The 19,289-nt window shown below is 45.1% G+C and overlaps 1 protein-coding gene across 1 annotated transcript in view; it reads right to left on the reverse strand.

The window, feature by feature from the left end:
- KLB (klotho beta) overlaps positions 1 to 19,289 on the reverse strand; it is a 45,898-nt gene that overhangs the window by 878 nt on the left and 25,731 nt on the right. Inside the window, 1 exon segment of the mRNA XM_077815741.1 lies at positions 13,298 to 14,441. Within this exon segment, the coding sequence (XP_077671867.1) occupies positions 13,298 to 14,441 (1,144 nt within the window).

The following is a 19,289-nucleotide window of genomic DNA, read 5'->3' on the forward strand; positions in this document are numbered from 1 at the left end:
GAGGTCAAAAAACATTCTGAGAGGGAATCGGCAGCTCTGAAAGATTAGGAATCCCTATACTAGGCTATTATAATATAAATTATATTATAATACTATTATAAAATAGTTTTTACTTACCTGCCAAGCAAAAGACAGTTATGTACCTGTGCTGTAACAGCTGTTCATTGAGCTGTGGGTGCCAATGTGTATTCCATGCAGGTGTACGTGCACTGAGCGCACCAAAGCCAGATAACTTTGCCTAACAGTACCTGTATGGGGCACTGCTCATACCCTCTGGCCCTTAGCCCCTCTCCAAGCTATTTAAGGATGGGGTTGCCCCTACACCTCTCAGTTTCTTTGCATTGAATGTCAAGAATTGAGACTTTGATGCAGACGGGATGAAGGGTGGCTTGTGGCATACACGTCTGCACACACATCATGAACAAGAGTAACACTACAGGTAAGTAACCATCTTTTCTTCTTTGAGTGGCTGCAGATGTGTATTCCACTCACATGACTCATAAGCAGTATCAGAAGGAGGTAGGGCTCAGAATCTACTTAAAATGCAATTGCAAGAGCGCCTTCCCAAAATTTGCATCTGATCTGGTCGCATGGGCGGCGGGTATAAGAGGCCAGGGGAAGCTAAGCCTCCCCAAAAGGGATATGGTGCACTTCCCTCTGGAGGTGTGCCACCCCGAGGCCCCACTCCGGCTCATCCTGTGCTGCTCCACTTCCCCCCTACCCCCCTCCCGTGCAGCTTCTCTTTCTGCTCCAGCTCCTCCCCTTCCCCCGAGGGCCCACCTGTCACTTGCACCTTTCTGCTCCCAGTGGGTGAGGGGCTTGAGGGGGCGAAGAGGTGCGAGTGGCAGGTGAGGGGGCCAGGGAGGGAGGCAGAGCAGGGCTTGGGGCGGAGTGTGGGCAGGTCCTTGCGGGGAGAAGGTCAAGCGGGGGTGGGCCTCAGAGCAGAGCAAGGGGCATGGCCCCCCATTTCTAGGGTGCTCGTGCCCAGCCTCCACAAATGCAGAAGTCATGTGCTGACCTTGTTTGGACGCAGACATAATAGCATAGTATTTGGTTGAAGTATGTATGGAAAACCACATAGCAGTGCTGCAAATGTCCAGTATCAAAAAGTCACTGAGAAAAGAAATCAAAGTCACTTGAAACTTTGTTGAATGGTATCTCAACCTCTGCGGAGGAGGCATCCAAGCTATTCCATAAGTCATTGTGATATACCTTCTCCCTGAAGGACCAGAGAAAGGAGAACTTTCTTGTTAGGGAAGCACCAGTCCTCAAGCCAGGAGCAACATTCCATGTCAGCTCCAAAGAGGAGTGTGGGGCCAGATGATCTGTGGAGGCTCCCAGTGCTAAACCGGCCCAGATGGCATGTTCTAAAAGGTGCTGCTTTAGACTCGTCCCTCGCCACCTGTGTGCTCTTTTTAAATCACTCGCAGATGGAGCACCTTTCTTTAATATGCCCTTCTCCCAGGCACAACAAACATAGTGTGTGGGGTCACTATTGGGGATAGCCACTATACATAATGAGCAATGTTTAAATCCTGGTGAGGGCATCACCCAGGATAATTATCTATCTATTCTAAGTACTACAGGTAAATCTAAGGGTAATTCTAAACTATGCTAACAATTAATTATATACAACAAAGTTCCAGAAAAAAACTGAAACAAACAGTGAGGTAAACTACTACACCAAATGCTGCGACTCTATGAAGGAACTATGGGGTATTGGATCAGTGCAGCCCTTAAATAGCCTGGGGAGGGGCTAAGGGCCGGAAGACACAAGAACCACCCCTATGGTACTGCAAGGCAAAGTTCTCCGGCTTTGATGAGCTTGGCATGTGCATACTTGAGTAGAACATACATCTGCAACCCCTCAAAACAGCAGCTAGATTCAAAGTTGCACATTTCCCCTGAAACAGTAGGTTGAATTGTAAACACTTTGGAGCAAGGATTACCTGCTCATTATAAGTGTGTACAAGGCCTAGCCAAAAGGGGCCCCAATCAGGGACTGGGATCTTCAGGCACTACTCCAATAAAAATAATACACATTCCTAACACCTAAAATAACCCTTAGGAGATAAAATTATAGCTACTTTAAAAAACAAAATAGTAAAAATAATTACTCACCATTTCACCTTTGAATTCATATGTAAGCACAGAGAAAATCCATAATATTATTTAAATAAGCTAATTTTGTAAAAGTAAGTTTTATAAATTGAACTTTTGGGCTCTCTTTGAAGAGATACACTTCTACAGTTTTAAAAATAAGAATTTCATGACAACTTGCCTAAGGATTCCCTATAGGAAAATAGGTTTCAGAGTAACAGCCGTGTTAGTCTGTATTCGCAAAAAGAAAAGGAGGACTTGTGGCACCTTAGAGATTAACCAATGTATTTGAGCATGAGCTTTCGTGAGCTACAGCTCACTTCATACATCTGATGAAGTGAGCTGTAGCTCACGAAAGCTAATGCTCAAATACATTGGTTAGTCTCTAAGGTGCCACAAGTCCTCCTTTTCTATAGGAAAATAGTTATATTTCTTTGTAGGGACTTCGGGATGCAAAGGAAAAAATTCCTAGTTTAGTTTAATCTTTAGAACTGATTTCCCTTACCATGCCCTGGGTCATAATAGAGACAAGGCAGGTGAGGTAAATGTCTTTTATTGAACCAACTTATTGTATAAAGTCATTTGTAGGGTTCTGTTATTGTAGCTGATCTCAGTGTCCCAGAAGTTGAAAATTATTATATACAAGAAACCCATGGATCACCACACTTACCTCCACAGATCCAGTAACCACCTCAGATGCGCCAAAAAGTCTGTTATCTACAGTCACACACTTAGATACCACAAAATTTGCTTCAAAGAGAACATCTGGGATACACACTTAAAACCACCTTCACTAAACAAGGACACTTCAGAAATGAAAAGGAGTATTTGTGGCACCTTAGAGACTAACCAATTTATTTGAGCATAAACTTTCGTGAGCTACAGCTCACTTCATCGGATGCATACTTTGGAAAGTATAGAAGATCTTTTTATACACACAAAGCATGAAAAAATGGGTGTTTACCACTACAAAAGGTTTTCTCTCCCCCCACCCCACTCTCCTGCTGGTAATAGTTTATCTAAAGTGATCACGCTCCTTACAATGTGTATGATAATCAAGGTGGGCCATTTCCAGCACAAATCCAGGGTTTAACAAGAACATCAGAGGGGGGAGGGTAGGAAAAAACAAGGGGAAATAGGTTACTTTGCATAATGACTTAGCCACTCCCAGTCTCTATTCAAGCCTAAGTTAATTGTATCCAATTTTCAAATGAATTCCAATTCAACAGTCTCTCGCTGGAGTCTGGTTTTGAAGTTTTTTTGTTGTAATATCGCAACTTTCATGTCTGTAATCGCGTGACCAGAGAGATTGAAGTGTTCTCCGACTGGTTTATGAATGTTATAATTCTTGACATTGGATTTGTGTCCATTTATTCTTTTACGTAGAGACTGTCCAGTTTGACCAATGTACATGGCAGAGGGGCATTGCTGGCACATGATGGTATATATCACATTGGTGGATGTGCAGGTGAACGAGCCTCTGATAGTGTGGCTGATGTTATTAGGCCCTGTGATGGTGTCCCCTGAATAGATATGTGGGCACAGTTGGCAACGGGCTTTGTTGAAAGGACAGGTTCCTGGGTTAGTGGTTCTGTTGTGTGGTATGTGGTTGCTGGTGAGTATTTGCTTCAGGTTGGGGGGCTGTCTGTAGGTAAGGACTGGCCTGTCTCCCAAGATTTGTGAGAGTGTTGGGTCATCCTTCAGGATAGGTTGTAGATCCTTAATAACGCGTTGGAGCGGTTTTAGTTGGGGGCTGAAGGTGACGGCTGTGGCGTTCTGTTATTTTCTTTGTTAGGCCTGTCCTGTAGTAGATGACTTCTGGGTACTCTTCTGGCTCTATCAATCTGTTTCTTCACTTCTGCAGGTGGGTATAGTAGTTGTAAGAATGCTTGATAGAGATCTTGTAGGTGTTTGTCTCTGTCTGAGGGGTTGGAGCAAATGCGGTTGTATCGCAGAGCTTGGCTGTGGACAATGGATCGTGTGGTGTGGTCAGGGTGAAAGCTGGGGGCATGTAGGTAGGAGTAGCGGTCAGCAGGTTTCCGGTATAGGATGGTGTTTATGTGCCCATCGTTTATTAGCACTGTAGTGTCCAGGAAGTGGATCTCTTGTGTGGACTGGACCAGGCTGAGGTTGATGGTGGGATGGAAATTGTTGAAATCATGGTGGAATTCCTCAAGGGCTTCTTTTCCATGGGTCCAGATGATGAAGATGTCATCAATATAGTGCAAGTAGAGTAGGGGCGTTAGGGGACGAGAGCTGAGGAAGCGCTGTTCTAAGTCAGCCATAAAAATGTTGGCATACTGTTGGGCCATGTGGGTACCCATAGCAGTGCCGCTGATTTGAAGGTATACATTGTCCCCAAATGTAAAATAACAAAGAAAATAACAGAACGCCACTAGCCGTCACCTTCAGCCCCCAACTAAAACCCCTCCAACGCATTATTAAGGATCTACAACCTATCCTGAAGGATGACCCAACACTCTCACAAATCTTGGGAGACAGGCCAGTCCTTGCCTACAGACAGCCCCCCAACCTGAAGCAAATACTCACCAGCAACCACATACCACACAACAGAACCACTAACCCAGGAACCTATCCTTGCAACATAACCCGTTGCCAACTGTGCCCACATATCTATTCAGGGGACACAATCACAGGGCCTAATAACATCAGCCACACTATCAGAGGCTCGTTCACCTGCGCATCTATCAATGTGATATATGCCATCATGTGCCAGCAATGCCCCTCTGCCATGTACATTGGTCAAACTGGACAGTCTCTACGTAAAAGAATAAATGGACACAAATCCAATGTCAAGAATTATAACATTCATAAACCAATCGGAGACCACTTCAATCTCTCTAGTCACGCGATTACAGACATGAAAGTTGCGATATTACAACAAAAAAACTTCAAAACCAGACTCCAGCGAGAGACTGTTGAATTGGAATTCATTTGCAAATTGGATACAATTAACTTAGGCTTGAATAGAGACTGGGAGTGGCTAAGTCATTATGCAAGGTAACCCATTTCCCCTTGTTTTTTCCTACCCCCCCCAGACGTTCTTGTTAAACCCTGGATTTGTGCTGGAAATGGCCCAACTTGATTATCATACACATTGTAAGGAGAGTGATCGCTTTAGATAAGGTATTACCAGCAGGAGAGTGGGGTGGGGGGAAAGAAAACCTTTTGTAGTGGTAAACACCCATTTTTTCATGCTTTGTGTGTATAAAAAGATCTTCTATATTTTCCACAGTATACATCCGATGAAGTGAGCTGTAGCTCACAAAAGCTTATGCTCAAATAAATTGGTTAGTCTCTAAGGTGCCACAAGTACTCCTTTTCTTTTTGCGAATACAGACTAACACGGCTGTTACTCTGAAACTTCAGAAATGAAGCATATTGCCTCATGGAACAAGCCACCCAAATAATCTAAAAGAGCCTGCTTCAATACTGGGGGGAAAAATACAAACCACTGACTCCACACTCCTAGTTGTCACCTACCACCCCACACTGGAACCAATATGGGGTGTCATCAAACAATTACAACCCATGTTTTGTGGGGACCACATCCTGAAAGTGTAGGTTGCTTACTGTAACTGGAGGTTCTTCGAGATGTGTGTTCCCTATCTGTATTTCACACATATGGTATGCATGTGCACCATGTGCCTGAGTCTGGTAATTCTTCAAAGCAATGTCTGTTGGTCCATACACATGCAGTAGCTCTCCTTGTACTCCTGACTGAGGATATAAGAGGCATTGAAGGTCGACGCCTCTCCAGTTCCTCTTCTTACTGCCCATCTAACAGGATCTGAAGGGGGATGCGTAGTGAAATACTGATAGGGACCACACATCTTAACGAACCTCCAGTTACAATAAGTAACCTCCACTACTTCTTTGAGTGCTGGTCACTATGCGTATTCCACATGTGGGTGATTGCAGTGTTCAGACTGGAGGCAAGTGCGAGGAAGCTGGTAGCAAAGATGCCGATCCCACTACTGCATCCACAGCTGAGGCACAAACTAGAGCATAGTGTGTCGTTAACATACGGATAGAACTCCAGGTGGCTGCCCTGCAGAGGGATGTCAGATAGGGATGCCATGGAGGCAACTTGTGCTCACATGGAGTGAGCTATGACACCCACAGGAGGAGGATTTTTTTTGCTATTTTGTAGCATTCCAAGATGCATCTGAAACCCACTTACAAATCCACTGGAAGGATATGACTTGCCCATGCAATGTTTCTGCTATGACAAAAAGTCTTGGTGATTTCCTAATGGGTTTGATTCTTTTCAGGGAGAATGCCAGGGCACACTGGACATCAAGAGAGTGAAGACTCATTTTCAGAGGAAGCATGGGGCTTTCAGGAAAAATATAGGTAAGTGTATCATTTGATTGATGTGGAACTGAGAAACAATCTTGGAGAGAAATTTGGTGTGTAGCCAAAGAGAAACCTTGTGTTTGTGACACTGTATTAGGAGGGTCTGCCATGATGGCTCGGAGCTTCCTAGCCAAACGACGGACAGGTGGGTGATGGCACATGTCACCATTGGTTTGAAAGGCAGACCTGTGAGTATTGACAGGATGAGGTCAATGTCCCATTGAGGTGTAGGTTTAAGCACTGGTGGGAAGACACTGATCAGACCTTTCATAAATCGTACTGTAGCTGCGTGCGTCAAGACAGAATGTCCTTCCAATGGAGGGTGGAAAGCACTAATTGCTGTTAGGTGTACTCACAGCAAACTAATAGCGAGACATGAAGTCTTCAGGGACAGGAGATAGTCTAGGACAACTGGGATGCTTAAGGTAACTAGAGAATGTTGATGGAGTTGTGCCCAGGCCAAAAAGCATCTCCATTTGGCCAGATAGCAGATTCTAGTAGAATCTTTTCTACTTTGATTAAGGATCACCTGAACGAGCGCTGAGCATGAGCATTCTGTTTCCAACACCCATCCAAACACCAGGACGTGAGGTACAGTGAGACTAGATTGGGATGCTTGATTTCCCCTCCTTCCTGGGTTAGGAGATCTGGGAATGGGAAGATCATGATTGGTGGGTGGGCAGACATTGTTAGAAGTTCTGTGAACCAGAACTTTCTGGTCCAATAGGATGCTAGGAGAAGGATATTGGCTCTGTCATGATGTATCTTCCCTACGACCAGAGGAAGTAGGGGAATGGGAAGCAAGGCATATCTGAGGCTGTTTGTCCAAGACAGCAGAAGATCGCAGTCCTGGGAATCGCAACCCATGGCTCCTCTGAAACAATACAAGGGGAGCTTTCTCTTCATTTGGGACAAAAAGGGGTCTCATAGTGGACTACCCCACTTTGTAAATCTCTCACTTAGGACTGTGTTGTGAACCTCCCACTCATTGTCTGGAGAGAAGTTTCTGCTTTGTTTGTCAGCAAGGGAGTTGTATTATGTTGGCATTGATTATCCCCTCCCTTCAGAAAGGATGCAGTTCATGACTCTCGACATGAAGGATGCATATTTGTATATGGACATTCACCCATCACACATGAAGTTTCTGCATTTTACAATTGACCAGGAACACTTCCAGTTTCAAGTCTTCTCCTTTGGGCTCATTCCAACATCCAGAGTATTTACAAAGGTTTTCTCTGGGATACTGAGAAGGTATGCTGCTTGTATTGTGATGTGGTTCCTGATTAACCAGTTCCAAAGTCTGATGGCTTCCAGGCAGAGGGGACAAGATCCCACTCCTCCCTGTTTGTTTATATAGACCACCATAGTGATATTGGCTGTTATTTATACATGGAGTGAGCATATGAGCAAGAAAGGCCTTGCACACAAAGCAGGCTGCCCTCAGTTCCATATGTTTATATGTAGCCTAGCTTCGTGTGGGGTTCAGGAATCCTGAGCAGTGTGGTTGTCATGTGAGCATCCCACCCCAGAAAGGAGGTGTCTGTTACAATGCTGGCCCTGGACGTGGAAGGGTTGAAGGGAACACTGACAATGGATTTTCAGGGTTCAGTCACCAAGCGAGGGAGGTGATAATTCTGGTGGGAACCTCGGAGTTGATATGGTCCTTCTTCAGTCAGTAGATTGAATGGAGCCAAGCTTGAAGACACTGCAGCTGGAGTCTGGTAAACGGCATCATGTGGCCTAACAGTGAAAGACACCTGTGCACTGCAGTCTGCGGACTGTGGGTAATACATGAAATCAGGTTGCTCATTGTATGAAACCTGTCTTCAGGGAGGAATGCTCTCACAGAAACCAAGTCCAACATCACCCCAATAAAGTTTACTGACCTTGTGGGTAACTGGACAATAAAATGAACTTTTCTTTGTTTATGCAAATGCCTAGGGTGGCCAAAAGTTGTAGAGAAACCCTGTCACCAACTTGAGCACCTGATGAGGTTGGCCTACTAGGACTCAATCGTCCAGGTATGGAAATACCATATAGCCCTGGCATCTCATCTGGGCGGCTACCACAGAGAAAACCTTTGTAAATACTCTGGGTGCTGGAATGAGCCCAAAGGAGAGGACTTGAAACTGGAAGTGTTCCTGGCCAAGTGTAAAATGCAGAAACTTCATGTGTGATGGGTGAATGTCCACATACAAATACACATCCTTCATGTCGAGAGTCATGAACTGCATCCCTTTCTGAAGTGAGGGGATAATCAATGCCAACATAATTATCTGGAATACCAGAGTTCACGTAAAGATGTTGCGTTGCCAAAGGTCCAAAATGGGTCTCCACCCTCCATCATTTTTGGGAATTAGGAAATGTGGGGAGCGGAACCCCCTTCTGTGGCAATGAGGCGAGATGTGCTCTATTGCCCCTCGGTGTAAAAGGGATTCTGTGTCCGGAAGAATTATCTTGTGAGGGTGGTCCCTGAAGGGGGACTAGGAAGGGGGCTTATGAAGCAGGAAGGAGAGGAACTCTATGGAGTTTCCCTGATGGATAATCTCCAGAACCCAACTGTTCCTAGTGATCTTGTTCCAGTTGTGGGCGAAGGGTGTGAGACAGCCCCCAAAGGTGACAGGGGGAAAAGATGGGCAGCATCAGTGGTGGTCTCAACCAGTATGTCAAATATGGCTCTTGGCCAGTAGCTGGGAGTGAGTAAAGGCTGTGGCAGTAGAGGGGGCTGAGAAGCGAGGCCTCAAAATCCTCTGACATTTATGTGGAGGCTCAGCTGGGCACCTGGCAATAAAGGTGCATGAGGTGGGGGTGGCCTTAGTCTATAGGACTCGCTCTGGTGTTTCCTTGTAGGGGATAAAGTATAAATCCCCCAGGAATGCAGAGGCAATCTGGAGTCCTTTAGTGAGTAAGGTCTTGTCTGTTTTCTCTTTAAAGAGATTAGACTCATCAAAGGGGAGGTCCTGGATGGTGTTTTAGACCTACCTAAGAAACCCTGATGATTGTAGCCAAGAGTCCCTCCTCATGACTAAACCCTGGCCAAATTTCTGGAAGCTGTGTCTGCTGCATCCAGTGCAGCCTGGAGGGCTACTTTTGCCACTATTTCCCCCTCATCTGAAAAAAAAAACACTGAAATTTGGCCGTGTCCTCCATGGGAAGCTTATATCTGAAGTCTGCATGCCTGGAATAATTATTAAAATTGTATTTCACTAACAAAGCTTGGTAGTTAGCAACACAAAATTGCAGGCCTCTGGAGGAGACCTTTCTCCTCAAGAGGTCCTGTCTCTTAAAGTCTTTATCTGCCATGGCCGCCGTTTGATAATGCGGCTAAGTTCTTTCTGTAGCCCCCGTACCAGCGACAAGTTGGAGGCAGTATGGGAGAATGAAAATTCAGCTCCTTTAGCAGGAACAAAATATCGCCTCTCGGCTGTTTTCAGTGTAGAGGCCCAGGATGCTGGAGTGTGCCATACCATTCTGGCCCATTCTAGTATGGCCTCATTGACCAGAAGGGCTACCTTACTTGGTCCCTGCAGTTGCAACATGTCCAGTACCGGGTTTTGAGGGTCCTGGACCTTATCTAATGGGATCTGTACGTCACTGAAAATTCTTTGTAACAGCTCCTAGTACTGCCAGTGGTCATCTTGCAGAGAAGGAGGAGTGACTGCTTTGTCCGTGGATGATGAAGAGACACCCTTCAGAACCATCGGCACCTGCACATCCAGTTCCAGCTCTTCCTCCTCATACAAGCTCTCCAACAGAACCAGTTGGCGGAAGGAGAGGAGCTGTACAACTCTTGAGAAGTGCCCAGATGCCTGCCATAAGGATCCAATGGATCCCAATCAGGCAAGAAAGAGGGATCGATTGTCTGTGGGACCCATAGACCCCAAGAGAATCAATATGAGCGGTCCTGGATTGGGGGTGGGGGGGGAGAAAGAGTGTTATACCCAGAGGAATGGCGAACACAATCCTTCGACTATCCATTGGGGCTCGACTGTCTCCATGGAGATACTGGTGCGGCTAGCTCCTCTGACTCATCTGAATCCGAGAACTGTTCCGTCGATAGTGGTACCATTGGTACCACAGCACTTCTGCCAGACAGTTGGAGATGGGACAACTCCTGGGACATTCATGTAGACTCCTTTTCCAGAATAATAACATCGCTCACAAGGGCAAGGCCGGAAAGACGTGGAGACTGCGGACGATGGAGGACAATATCCTCCAATGTTATGTAAGTTTCCTATACTCTGGTGGGTGAGGGGTTCTAGCAGTCAAGTCTGAAGGACCTGGTGCATCTGCAGCAGCCAGATGGTCTTTAGATGAATGAGGTGGTACTGATGATGGGTCTGGACGAGCATTCATAGACAGAACCGGTGAAATGTCTGTCCTTACGCTTGCTCACGTGATCGATGAAACTGGAGGATCTTTCTCTTTATGCACCTTGCCCTCCAATCTGGGGATCTTCATCAGAGCCAGTTCCTTAGGTTCCATATGCTATGTCTCTCCTGACTTGGAAAAGCTCGGAGAGGAAGTGTGTTTCTTATGGACAGTCCTTGAAGGAGAGTTGTCCTTGCCCCATGAGTGTGCCCTCTACTCTCATGGGGAACCCTAGAAGAAGAGTCTTTGGGCTTAGATGTTGAAGTTTCCAGTCTAAGGCACGGGCTTGGAGTGACACTGCTGGTCAATTGAGGTTGATGCACTGGGGTGTGTCCCTGGCCAAGACTGGAGAGGGGACTCATAGCCTTCTCCACCAGAGGCTTTCACAGGCAAAGCTCCTGGGCTTCTCAAGTTCCGGGTGGGAAGGAGTGAAAGATACTGCACTTTGCAGAATTGCACCTCACCCAGAGAGTACAGGCACTGGTGATGTTCATCACTGATAGAGAGGGAGATGCAATTCTTGAATCATGGGACTCTGGGCATGATTCTGGAGTTGGGGAGGGGTTTCCTAACCAGAGAGAAAGAAATACTCTACACTATACTGTAAACTTTAACTATTAAGCTAAGAAATATAACTATTTAGAAGTTTTTTTCTTTCTTTACAGTTTATAAATGAAGTGAAGGAAGAAACAATTCTGACTCATGCAATGTGGAAGTAAGAAGGAACTGGAGAGGCGTTGACCATCACTGCCTCTTATATCCTCAGTCAAGAGCACAAGGAGAGCTACTGCATGTGTGTGGGACAGCAGACACTGCTTTGAAGAATTTCCAGACTCGGGCGCACAACGCTTATGTGTTCCCCACCTGTGGAATACACATAGGGACCAGCACTCGAAGAAAAAATCTTTCCCAACTTCCCTCTTCTGGTCTTCAAGCAACCCCACTACCTCACCAAGCTCATCATCAGAAACAAGCTCCCCACAGATGAGGACACACAAACTCAAAGCAGCACAAGACCCTGCCAGAACAATAGATGCAAAACTTGTAGACATATCTTCACCGCTACAATGGTCAATACCCCCCCACAACACACCTTTCAAGATTCTTGGGTCCTACCCAGACTTATCACAACATGTGGTATAACTCATTCAGTGTATCAAATGCCCCGACAATAACTATGTGGATGAACCCAGACTATTGCTACGTTCTCAAAAGAACTCACACTGAAAAATGATAAAAGACAAAACCATCCTATCACCCACAGGCAAACACTTTTCACAAAGTGATCACGGCATATCTGACCTCTCAGTCCTCGGCCTCAAAGGAAACCTGCATAACACCTTAAAGATGAGCCTGGGAACTTAAATTCATAACTCTACTAAATCTTAAAAATCATGGCCTCAACATGGTTTTATGGTTCATTACAACACTCTGTAAGACACCCTGCCTGCTAATTCTTAACTGCCCACTTAATTTTAAGTGGTCTCCTACAGCATGTGTGAATCTGCTATGCTTAACAGTGTCTCAATTTGTATTTTGCTTAGACACTATGGTTACCTTCCCCAGACCTGAAAAAAAGTTCTGTGAAGCTCAAAACCTTGTCCTTTCCACCAACAGAAGTTGGCCCATTCAAAGATTTATTTCACCTACCTTACATGGCTACAACACCACTGCAAACAACTGGCTTATAACATGCAGTTATATTTGAGCAACATTAAGTACAATCTTCTAAAGAGATTTAATCTTTTATGTGAATTAAATAGTTGGATACCAAATGAATACATGGGATTGGAGATGGCAAGTTTTTGGTTCTTCCTTAAAACATGAGAACATTCTGAGCAGTATCAGCTCTCTTAGGTAGTATATATAAATGTCTACGATATAGCCTTGCTTGTAAAACTAAATCTTTCCAGGGAGCTACTTGCACAAGAACATTTTCCCCCTTATTTAGAGATTGTAACTCAGTGTCTGGAATGTATATAGGACATTAATGAACAAACCAAAAAAAACCTCATTATTCCTAAATTCCTTGAAAACTAATATAGCACTGGAAATGTTAAATTCATTGTTTTAAAATGTGGATGCCTAACAGCCACCTAAATCTATATTTAGCCACCTAAATAAGTGGCCTGATTTTCAGGGGTACTGAGAACATATGGCGCCTATTGACATTGAAGAGCAAAAATAGACAGCAAAATTAACTTTTTTCAAAAAGTTTAAAATGCTTCTCAAGACAGCCAAAATAAATTAACTATTTTACTAATATTACTTTTCAGTGTAAGCCATTGCTCAAGTTGGTACTGGGACATCTTGTGATAACGAATGAAGAGGTAGATTGTGAATGGAAGGAGAGGTGGACAAAGAGATGTCTGTGTTGAAAATATAGTCCATACCATGAAAATGGCTAAGAACCCCTATTCTAAAATATCTGCATTTATCATCTCACCTTTTAAAACCTCTTGGGTGTATTTTCCTAAGTAATAGTTTCGAAGTTCATCATTAGCCAAAGACTGGTCGTCGATCCCATTTGCTGTGATGTAAACATCTATATCACCATAGGTTTTTTTAATCCATTTTAGAACTTTGCGCATCCCCCAGGGCACCACTGCCAAACGAGACGGAGAACTCAGGCATGTGATATCCTGCAGGAACTGAACATCCCGATCAAATTCATACCAGCTCCCATTTTGAAGTTCATGAATCACAAATCTTGTGGTAAAATGATTCAGTGCATAAAAATCAGCTGCACCTTTAACAAGTTTCTTTTCTTCATCTGTGAAATATGGCAAAAAGGAATTTGAGAGGCCTTTTTTGTTTTTAGATACAATGTATTGCCTCATGGCTGCTGGATAGTCCCCTGTCTTAAAAATTGGATCTGCAAACCAGGCTATTTCAAATTGAAGAAATCTTTCCACAGCTTTTAAGTGAGAATTAAAATAGGGATTGGCAGGCTCAGCCCAATCTGAATGCAGAGACAAAGACACTAGTCCATGCTGAAAGGATCTATATTGCTTGTCATATATTTGCCAGGCCCTGGCATGTGCTATCAGTAAATTGTGTGCTGCCTGATACGTATCATTGCTGCTGCTATTATAGACATCGCTTAATCTATTTGGCTCATTTATTGTGATCCACAGTTTAACCAAGTCACCAAGTTCCTGAAAGCACAAAGCCGCATAGTTCTGAAAAGCCTGGACAGTAGACTGATTTAGCCATCCTCCTCTCTGCAACAAAGGACCAGGCAAGCCTAAGTAGGCGTGAGTTGGATAGTATAAGGTGACCATAGATTTAATATTGAGTTTCAGTAGCTCACTAATCACACATCTATAATATCTGAGAACTTGTCTGTTGATGGCTGACAAATCCCCATTAGGTAAAATTAATGACCAGTCAAGTGCAAATCTGTAATGTGTTACTTTCATTTTTTCCAGGAGGTCAAGTTGTTTTTTAATACTGACAAAGTCTGTACACTGAGCTGGTCGGGTTTTCAGCTTCACTCCTTTAACTCGGTGCAAAAGCCCGTCTCCAGTGATGTTCCAGAGATACAGGTTAGGGTCACAGAACTGTGGAGAGGAAGCTACAGATTCTGCCTGTAAAAATGGATGGGAACAAACATTTGCAAATTTAGTTTACTTAAACAAGTATCTGTTTGTTACTTGCATCTCTATATGTAAGACAGAATTAGTTTTAGTTTTATTTGCAAAGCAGAGAAGTGAGGATCCTCATTGCTGTTTAGTCCTGGTTTTTGTATATTATGAGTTTACAGGCACATCACAACAGTGCAGGATGGGGGTTTTTTTTTGTTAATTCAACCTCACAGCATTCCTGTATAATAGTTACATCCATTTTTACAAATGGGTAAATGGAGGCATAAAGACTATAATTAATTTGCCCAAGGTCACACAGAGCATCAGTACTACGGAAAAGCTGAAAATTATCAGTGGCAGACCTAGGACTAGAATCACTGTTCTAATTCCAATTATAAATAACCATGTAGTTTAATGAGTAGTTGATATTTATCATTTGTACTCCGGTCATTCTCTGACTGTTATTATTTAACAAGGTTCTACATTGCTTTGGACTTTTTTTATTTATTTATTTTTACAGTTTTGGGTTTTAAAAAGAAAACCAGTGTGTTTAATATATAGAATTTTCAGTACCATGTGGTGAACTAACAAGGTTTAATCTAAAACCTTTAAAAGTTTTGAAAAGTAAAACCCATCCCCGAAATATGAATTTACTCAGAAGTCTTTATTTACCTGTAGCTGGTAGTGACTGGGTTAAATTACATTTATTTTGTCTGCTGTATGTATTTTTCGAGGCTAATGTTTTCCAGCATGTCATCTTTCACTATGTAATTACAAAACCATGTTACGGCACACCTGCCACATGTCAAATATAGCTATCTATCACATTTAATGTGGAAATAAATATTGTAAGAAAACAGTCTTATCTTATTAGGTTGGTGTACACAATATAATGTATTTCTGAATAGAGTTCGTACTGAAAGTGTCATATATGCAGAAGACGCTGATTAATTTTTTCATTTGTGTTGTTGCAATATTTTAAACTTATGGTTTATTCATTTTCTACCCTTGCAATGAAGCCTGAGAATCCTAAGACTTCTGGGTTGTATTCCTAGCTCTATCACTGACTTGTTCTGTGGTTTTTGGGCAAGTCACTTAAGTGGTCCTTAGTTTATACATCTGTAAAACAGATATTGTTATACTTACCTCACAAGGTTGTTAAGGTTGTTATGAAGCTTAATTTATATTTTTGAAGTGCTTTGAGATACCTGGATGAAAGGTACTATATACATACTGTGACAAACTGAACACCGTAGCCCCGCCCCTTCCTGGAGGCCCAGCCCCCTACATTCCCCCTCCCTTGGTGGCTCGCTCTCCCCCACCCTCACTCACTTTCACTGGGCTGGGGCAGGGGCTTGGGGTGCAGGCTCTGGGGTGGGGCTGGGGATGAGGGGTTTGAGGTGCAGGAGGGGGCTCCAGGCTGGGGGGTTGAGCTGAGGGATTCAGAATGTGGGAGGGGCTGTGGGTTGAGGCAAGGGGTTAGGGTGTGGAAGGGGGTGAGGGGTTTGGGGTGCAGGAGAGGGCTCCAGGCTGGGGGGTGGGGCCAAGGGATTCAGAGTGTGGGAGGGGGCTGCGGGGTGGGGCTGGGCTGAGAGGTTCAGGGTGTGGGAGGGGGCTCTGGGCTGAGGTAGGGGTGCAGGGGGGTGCAGGCTCTGGGGTGGGACCAGGGATGAGGGGGTTGGGGTGCAAGGAAGCTCCAAGTTTGGGGGGGCAGAGGCAGGGGGTTGGGGCACAGGCTTACCTCGCATGGCTCCCAGTCAGTGGGGGGTGTCTAAGGCTGGCAAGCTGCCTGCCTGTCCTGACTCCGTGTCCCATGTGCCCTGGAAGCGGCCAGCAGGTCCAGTGCTAGTAGGTGCGGGGTGGGAACCAGAGTTCGGGGCAGGAGCAGCTTGCGCGGAGCCCCATGGCCTCTCTGCCTAGGAGCCGAACCGGCTGGCCACTTCCAGGGCGCAGCGCTTTGCCCGAGGGCTGGTAGGGACTAGCCTGCCTTAGCGCCGCAGCACTGCCAACCACACCTTTAATGGTCTGGTCAGCGGAGCCGCCAGGGTCCCTTTTTGACCAGGCGTTCCGGTCAAAATCCAGACACCAGGTTACCCTAACAATAGGACAGAAGGGCTTAAGAAGCAGTTCTGAACCCAGGTGACTCTGTCCCCTTGCCCCTCCAGAGGCTGCTCCAACTGGAGGAGGAGCTTAAAAGGGAGTCAGACAGCTCAGAAGGGGGCAGCAAGCTGTGCAAATCACATGTGGTGCAGATATTATGACACTGTTGTGTGTGATGCAGATAGTCACCAGAGAAATGCCTATAAATTTAAGGATGAAATTGTTAGATTTAACCTTTTGGGCTAAGGTTAATGGAAATAGTGAAAATAAGTGTACTAAACAAATATACAAAGACTGTTGGGAATTAAGTAGACAAGATACAACTGGACATCACAAACTCCCACATGCTAGCAGGCTCAAAAAGTGGGTAAAAGACTTGAGTGAAAAGGAAGATCTGGAAGAGATTAAAATCTTTAGTCATGGGAAATCAAACTATAGCTGAACAGTTGTCTCTCCAGTTGTGTATCTGGAATTATACGATAAAACAAAGAAGAGTGGGACTGTCAAATATGATAAATAAAATTTATGAGTTTATACATGGGAAATGGGGTCTAGCATTGCCAGATCCATACTGGAGGATCTGAAGATGACAACACAGGTAGAGTGGGAATGGCCTGATTTTGGAATTAAGAGATCTATGAGACTATCCAGTTGTGTTTCCATTTTGACAGCTTAGTTATACTGTTGGTACAGACCCGGATAAGGGATGTATGCCCTACTACAGCTCCTATCCTATCTGACTCTTTATTGGGTAAAATGGCGATCAGAAAGAGAGCCTCAGAATAGGTATACACAATAGTAGCATGGATCCCAGCACATGTAGGGATACCTGCCAATTAAATGGCTGATAAAGCATTGAAAAATGTCTTACAAAATGAGGAGGATGATATAAAGAACCCCCTAAGAACACAAGACTTCAAGTTTGGCTAAGAAAAAAATTAAGAAGGAATGGCAAGAAATATGGACCAAAGAGAAAAAAGGATGAAGGTTCTATGAAACACATCCTGAACTTGAGGATCATGTTATACTTTACAGTTATGATAGAAGAAGCGAAGTAACTATATTTAGAGTTCTAACCAGTCACTATGACCTGAATGGCTATTTATATCCATTAAACATGCACAAACATGGATTCTATGAAGCATGCAAAGATAAAAAAACAGTTCAGCATCTGCTATGGCAATGCAGGGTGAGTTATACAGAAAGAAAGATTTCTTTATGAAGAACTGAGATGCCTCAAGGTGAAAGAACATAGTCTGAAAGGATTGGTGAGAGTACTGGGGAAGTGGGATAGCATTAATTAAGCATTACTGTGCTTTTTTAAGAATACCAGGCAGGGTGAGAGGATATATATTTGATTATGTGAAAACACTGGTGGGCGATGGTCATAGCCTCACATTCTGAGGCTACTGCACCATAAAATGACAAGAAAAGAAAGATAGATGGGGGCAGACAAGATAGGAGAACAGACTTAACCTAAAAACTCCTGAACAAGAATGATGCAGAAGTCCTTGCTGCAAGCAAGGGCTAGCAGCTGAGCCCTGCTAGGCTGAAGGTTGATAGCATAAATAAATCAATCTTATGTTAGACTTTGGGGGGAGGCGAATAGTAGGAAGTGGTCCAGGGAGGTGGCCTCAAGGCACTCCAGGGTGCTGGATATTGTTGCCTCTCGTAGGACGGTGGACCAAAGCCCAGTGGAGTGGAAGGGCCCAGGCTCTCCTACCAACCACCCTTATTGTGGAGGGGTCAAAAGCCTCCCTTCCAGCCCTCCTTTCCAAAGTAAGGAGAGATAGAAACACTGAGAGCCTCGGGGTGAGGAAGAGCCACATGTAAGGGGTCCAGAGATGGGCTGAAAACCCTTCCCGTTGTGAGGACATGAAACTCTATATATTTGTCTGGACAGAAGGGGACAAACTAAATCAGTGACCTGGCCAGAGGGCCGAGTCACCACCCATCAAAAGGTGGGTTCACACAGTATTGGAGTAATTGCCGGCTAAGTTTCCTCTAAGCTGCCCGACTGCGCAGCTGCCTATTAAGTCCTGTGCAGGGGCTCAGGGCTGTGGTGGGGAGAGATGCCAGCACAGACCTGCCACGGTGGGGAGAGGCGCTCCTCCCTGCTGGCCCCAGTGTGGACCTGCCCCAGACTTGCCGTGGCTAGGAGAGAGGAGCCCCTCCCATGGCCTGGCCCAGCCCAGACCCACCCCACCGAAGCTGCTGCAGTCGGGGAGAGGCGCCTCTCCCTTACCCTAGCTGCTGCAGCGAGAGAGGGCTGGGGGGAGTCCTCTCTCCCCACTGCAGCCCTGGGGAAGCCTACACCCCAAACCCCTATCCCCACCCCACCCCCAGAGCCACCTCCCTCAACCCTCTGCCCCAGCCCTGAGCCCCATCCCGCATCCCAAACCCCTTATCCCTGGCCCCACCCCAGAGCCTGCATCCCCAGCCAGAGCCCTCATCCCCCCATACCATAACCCTCTTCCCCAGGCCTGAGCCCCCTCCCGCACACCAAACCCCTCGGCCCTACTCCATCACATGATTTTTGTTGTTACGTGCAACAATATAAAGGTGATGTGTCACACATCACCTCCATATTGGTGCACATAAAATTAATTCCGCACATGGATGTAAAAAATTGAAGGGAACAGCGGTTGCTGGCGAGGGGCACTGGAAATGGGGAAGAGGAGTGACCTAGCCACTAGGCAATGCCACTGGTAAGCCCTATATCACACATACATACGTACAAAGTACTATTGT

The sequence above is a fragment of the Eretmochelys imbricata genome, chromosome 4 (genome assembly GCF_965152235.1).
Source record: "Eretmochelys imbricata isolate rEreImb1 chromosome 4, rEreImb1.hap1, whole genome shotgun sequence".
In the NCBI taxonomy this organism is placed as follows: Eukaryota; Metazoa; Chordata; order Testudines; family Cheloniidae; genus Eretmochelys; species Eretmochelys imbricata.